This window comes from Sipha flava, unplaced genomic scaffold (assembly GCF_003268045.1).
Source record: "Sipha flava isolate LNK unplaced genomic scaffold, YSA_version1 76_pilon_pilon, whole genome shotgun sequence".
NCBI classification, from domain to species: domain Eukaryota; kingdom Metazoa; phylum Arthropoda; class Insecta; order Hemiptera; family Aphididae; genus Sipha; species Sipha flava.
Genome location: NW_020273616.1, coordinates 396,900 through 402,990, shown reverse-complemented (window position 1 = coordinate 402,990; position 6,091 = coordinate 396,900). Strand labels below are relative to the sequence as shown.

Sequence of the window (6,091 nt, the reverse complement as noted above, 5' to 3'; positions counted from 1 at the left end):
CTCCTCGCAGTCTTAGCGTTCAGACGTGTTTTCTTTGAGTCGTACTACCTATATTATCTTGCTGCGTGTTATCGCTCTTATTTTAGTTGTGCGTTAATTATGTCGTCGTCCTCGGGCGGCACAAATCGTGCCGGCCAAAACCAGTTTTCAAACAAGCTTAAAAATCAACAAGTCAAAAACACTGCTGGCCCCGGTTACCAGGTAGTCGGAAAAAATGGTAAGCCAATCAAAAATTCTTGTCCAGTTTCACCAAATTTCCAACAAATTATTGACAACCCGCCGACTCTAGATATATCTAACTCCTCATTCAATTATAGCTCTTTATCTACACTAACCGCAATTACGTCGGGGTCTACGGCTAACGATATGGATTTGATTGTTAATGATCGTTCTAATGAGTTCGATACTGGTTGTACTTTTTCTTCACTTAATGATACTTCTATTCAATCTACCTTCCCAACCAACAGCGATATGGCAAACACTAATAAACATATCAATTTATTGCAAAAGTCGTTTTCGCCAGATTATATCGGGCCTATAACCATTCTCGTTGAAAGTACGGACGCTAATATAAATTTAGGAAACTGGCATCCTATTAAGGCCGCTAAATTTTTCTCAAACAATTTCTCTGGTATTACTAATATTAAACCTGCGGGTTCAAAAAAAATAAAAATTTCTTTCGACACAATTTTTAATGGTAATTGCTGCTTGAATTCAAGCATCTTAAAGGAGAATAATTATAATGCAATTATACCTTCTACTCTAATTTTTTCTTACGGAATAATAAAATTAGACACTACAGTCTCAGAAACTGAATTTTTCGAAGGCGTCCGATCCTCAGTCAAGATTGATGCATTCAAACGCATCAGTATTAAAAAAAATGATCAAATCGTTCAAACACGTATAGTTGAACTTAAATTCGTCGCTCCGAAAATACCATCCATTATCTCTGTATTTAATATGATCTTTGATGTCAAGCCCAGTGTCCGGTCTCCCGTTCAATGCAATCGTTGTTTACGTTTTGGACATACACAAAAATATTGTCGTAGCTGTCCCAGGTGCAGTCACTGCGGTGAAAACAATCATTCGGTTGATTTATGCCCACGCGCTCAATCCACTGATCCTGTATGTCTTTTCTGCAAGCAACCTCACTTAGCCACTGATCGTAGTTGCCGCGAATGGTCCACTCAAAAAGAAATTAAACACATCATGGCCACCGAAAACATTTCCTTTAAGGATGCCTTAATTTTTAAAAAAAATAATTGTTACACTAATGCTTATTCTTTTTCCGATGTTGTTAAGAGCCAGCCTCCAATCTCTGAAATATTAAAACCAAATATCTCCCTAGAGGAAGAAAACTTCCCCAGGCTAAATAATCACCATCATTATTTCAATTCTAGGAAGATAAAACAAAAATCTCGCTCCCCGATTAATAAAGATAAATTAAATTTACCAGTTGAACCTCATTTTTCTTCACCTAACGGTTGCTGTTTAACCAATCTCCCTAATCAAAGCCTTACCGGAGACAATAAATCTGCTGATCTATCTTGGATTCATTCTCTTTCTCTTAAACTCTCTGAATCTCTTATAAATTCCCCCTCCCTATTTTCCCCCTTTTCATCCACCTCTCTTCAGTCCTTAATTGAATCTTCTCTAAATTCACTCCTTAATATTCCAGATTCTAATTTCACCTCTGATTAGTCTTGTATTATACACCAAATGTCCTCACCACAGTTATAGAAAATACTATATATAATTTACTCACAAACTAACATATTAAAAAACAAAATAAATTAAAATTACCATGGCATTTTTACATAAATATAAAAACCAGAATATCTCCAACAATCACACTAACATTATTCAATGGAATGTGAGAAGTCTCCCTGCACGTCTCCCATCCTTACAACACCTCCTATCCGATCATAAATGCTCAATTGCACTTCTCTCTGAAACCTGGCTTTTACCTTCACGTGCCCTTGCAATACCGCAGTTCAAAACCTATAGATCCGACCGCTCCGATGGCTATGGTGGTGTAGCTATAGCTGTCCATAACTCCCTCAAATCCAAACAAATTCCTTTAGATATCGCTACCAGAAATAGATTTACCCACTGTAAAATCGACATCATAGGTATCGAAGTGCATCTTATCAACTCACATCCTCCTTTAAAATTTTGGTCCTGCTACATCCCCAGTAATTCTAATGTTCCTTCCAATTTATGGCATGAATTCTTTAAACTGATATCGCATAATACGCTACTTGGTGGCGACTTTAATGCATTTCATCCCGCTTGGGGCTCTCAACTTACATCCCGCCGTGGTTCTCAGATCTATGATTGCATTGACTCATTAGGTCTTTGTCTTCTCAACGATGGTAGTCCTACACATGTGGGTCGCCCCAACTCAACTAACTCGGCAATTGATTTATCTTTTTGTTCCCCTGATATTATCTGGAATTTATCTTGGCAAGTCCTCAATGATCCTCACGGTAGCGATCATATCCCCATTATCATATCAACTAATTTTAACAGGATCGCTGATCCTGTGCCATTTTGTTCCGCCTTAGATTCCGCACCTCCAATCCATTTACCTTTTAACTTCAATAAAGCCAACTGGTCATCGTATTCTATTCAAATTCATAATTCTATCTCTTCATTGACAAATTCTCCCTCTCCAGTTTTTTCCTATTCTACCTTTACAAGTATTATAAACAACTCCGCCAATTCTACAATTCCTAAGAAAAGATTAAATTCCAATCCCTATCCACCCTCCCCTCCCTGGTGGAATTCTGACTGTACCGAAGCTGTCAAAAACAGAACCCTTCTTTTTAGAAACTTTCGTCGCTCAGGCTCCATGGTTGACTTTATTAATTACCGAAACGCTTGTGCCCAAACTACCAGGCTATTAAAAAATGAAAAGAGGAAAAAATGGAAAAAATTTTGTTATAATCTAAATCCATCTTTCCCCATACATCACCTTTGGTCAACAGCTAAGCGCTATAAAAACTGTATCAACCCAGTCAGACCTCCAGATAATGACGATTGGTTCGACTCTTTTTGTTTTAAAGTCGCTCCGTGCTATGTCCCTTCTATATCAGAGATTTGCCCTTCTGATCACTCTCTATACTCTCCACCCCATATTCTCACCAATATTTTTACCATGTCAGAATTAAATTTAGCCATATCTTCACGAAAATCTACTGCTTCCGGTCTTGACAACATTTCACCTATCATGCTAAAACACCTCCCCTCTAATGCTCTGGTTTACCTTCTAACTATTATGAATAACATTCTATCATCCAATCAGGTTCCTCCTTCATGGACATCTTATCGTGTCATCCCTATCCCCAAACCTAATTCAAATGATTCCTTTCGTCCAATTGCTCTCTCTTCCTCTCTTTGCAAAGTTTTCGAATATATGCTGAAAACAAGACTTGATTGGTGGCTAGAATCCAACTCTGTTCTACCTGCAAACTTGTTTGCCTTTAGGAAGGGTTTAGGTACTATGGAATGCCTCTCGACTTTCATTGGTAACATTTACCATGCTTTTAATAATAAGGAATTCCTTGTCGCCACATTTGTGGACATCCGCGGCGCCTTCGATTCCGTGAACATTCCTACCCTCATTACCTATCTTCTCTCATTAAATGTCCCCCCTAAGTTCTGTAATGTTCTATCTGCTCTCTTCAATTTCAGAAAACTTGTTTTCTTCTCTCCCTTCAGATCGTCAAACACTCGATCCACTTTCACTGGCCTTCCACAAGGTAGCTGCCTCAGCCCAATCCTTTTCAATGTATATATGAGTATTGTTGAAAAGCATCTCTCTCAGTCTGGTCATAAATGTCTTATATACGCTGATGATTTAGTAATATTCTCTTCTAATAAACATCTTAATCTTGCTATCGATAGCCTCAACTCTGCCCTGATAGATCTGAATGATATTCTAATCAAAGTGTCTTTTGATGTTGCCCCTGAAAAATGCAAATCGATCATTTTCACTCGTCGTAGATATTTGAACAACCTTAATACATATCTCAACAACTATGTTATCCCTTTTGTTCCCAATATTACCTATCTTGGCATCACTCTCGACCCCAAATTGCGCTGGATTCCACATATTTCTACTCTCACAGCGTTTGTTTCTCGATGGTCCAACTTCCTCCGATCGGTAACTGGCACTTGGTGGGGCTCTCACCCTTCAAGTCTATTATCTATATATTTGTCTATTATACGCTCCAAAATTGATTACGGATGCTTTCTTTTCGGATCGGCTTCCTTTTCTAATTGGAAAAAAATCAATAAACTCCAAGCCTCATGTATCAGAACCATTATGGGTTACGTCAGTTCTACACCTTGCCCTGCTATGGAAGTTGAATCTACTTGCCCTCCATTTAATATCAGATGCCGCTGGCTTGCCGGCAAATTTCTCTTGAAATCACTATCCTATAGCGATCACCGTATCTTTGACATTTATTACTCACTGTACCTTAATTGGCGATATGTTCCTAAATCTATGCCCGTATTATCAATTATAGCACATTCTATCTCAAATTTCCACCAATATATTATCAATTCAACTAAACTCCCTCTTTACGAGCAATCTTACGACTCTCTTATCTTTTCCCCTCAGATTCATTCTGATAATAAATTTTTAGATCTATCCTCCAATGATTTTAAATCTATGTCTTCTTCCTCGGTTAATGCAGCCGTTTTGAATTATCTTAATGAACGTTTTTTAAACTTCATCGCGATTTATACTGATGGATCAGTCTCCCCTCTCTCTGCTGGATATGCATTCTATATCCCTGATCTACAGCTCTCTTTTAACAATAACCTTCCTCCTACGTCTTCTTCCTTTACAGCTGAGTGTTATGCCATCACCGAAGCCCTAAAACTTATTCAAAATTTTCCCCCCCAACAATTACTTAATTGTCTCAGATTCTATGTCGTGCCTCCAAGCCTTAAATTCAAACCCATTTAACTCTCACCTGTCTCCACTTATTCTTCGCATCAAGTCCCTTATTTTTACATTAAATCAAACTAACTATAACATCCACTTTCTTTGGGTTCCTAGTCATACAGGCATACATGGTAATGAAGTTGCAGACCACCTTGCTAAATCTTCATCCAATCTCATCTTTCCTTCTATTTCTCAACTCCCCCATTCTGACTTCACATCGCTTATAAAACAATACTCTACTAATATTTGGTTCTCTCTCTGGAACAATCTACCTGCCGAATTCGCCTCAAGATACAGAAATATTACACCAAATATCCCAAAAAAAACCTGGTTCAATAACTTATACTTACATAGACCATATATAGTACAATTTAATAGGCTACGCATAGGACATCACCTTCTTCCTAGTCACTCCTTCAAACTTGGCCTTAATGATTCTCCATTCTGTACTCTTCACTTAAATGAATGCATTTGTGACTTATCCCATATTCTACTCGACTGCCCTGCACTTCAACTCAATCGCATTATTTTAATTAATGAACTTAAGACTCTTAATATCCCCTTAAATATCCACTCCATACTTAACACAAAATCCACTACCGCCATCAAATTAATAATTTCCTTTATATTGGATGCTGGCTTCATTATTTAATATGTACACTAATGTTTAATGTATAATGTTGTTTTATTTATAATCTCTATAAATGTCGAGCTATCATAGTTGTATACTAAAAGCTAATAAAAAAAAAAAAAAAAAAAAAAATCAGCTGATAATGTTAGTCATTATCTTAAATTCAAAGCAACAATCGTTTTTTTCTGTTTACTATCGACCACCGACGTTAACGTATATTATTATTCGTGTAACTAACAAACAGCAATTAATTTATATATATAAATATATAGATAATTATGTTATTTGTACCTATACCTATTATAAAATTAATATTTTTTTTTTACCCACCTACATATCTTAAAAATTATTTGTGCACCACCTTATGTGAACCTCATGAGCCGCCACTGTTACGTTGTAATTTGTAGTTAATACTGAGTGGTACAGATCTATTGGAACTATACTATCGTCTAAGGGCATAACATTTACCAGTGGGTTATTTGAAAAAACCAAATCGAGTT

General features: G+C 36.9%; 1 protein-coding gene across 1 annotated transcript; it reads left to right on the top strand.

Annotated features, from left to right (window-relative positions):
- Positions 1-1,789, top strand: LOC112692789. Its single transcript, XM_025567576.1, has one exon. The coding sequence runs from the start codon at positions 100-102 to the stop codon at positions 1,699-1,701; it is 1,602 nt and encodes a 533-aa protein (XP_025423361.1). The 5' UTR covers positions 1-99; the 3' UTR covers positions 1,702-1,789.
- Positions 1,790-6,091: the final 4,302 nt, after the last annotated feature.

Coding starts and splice junctions, on each gene's coding strand:
- LOC112692789 (XM_025567576.1), top strand. CDS start 100: ATGTCGTCGTCCTCGGGCGGCACAAATCGTGCCGGCCAAAACCAGTTT.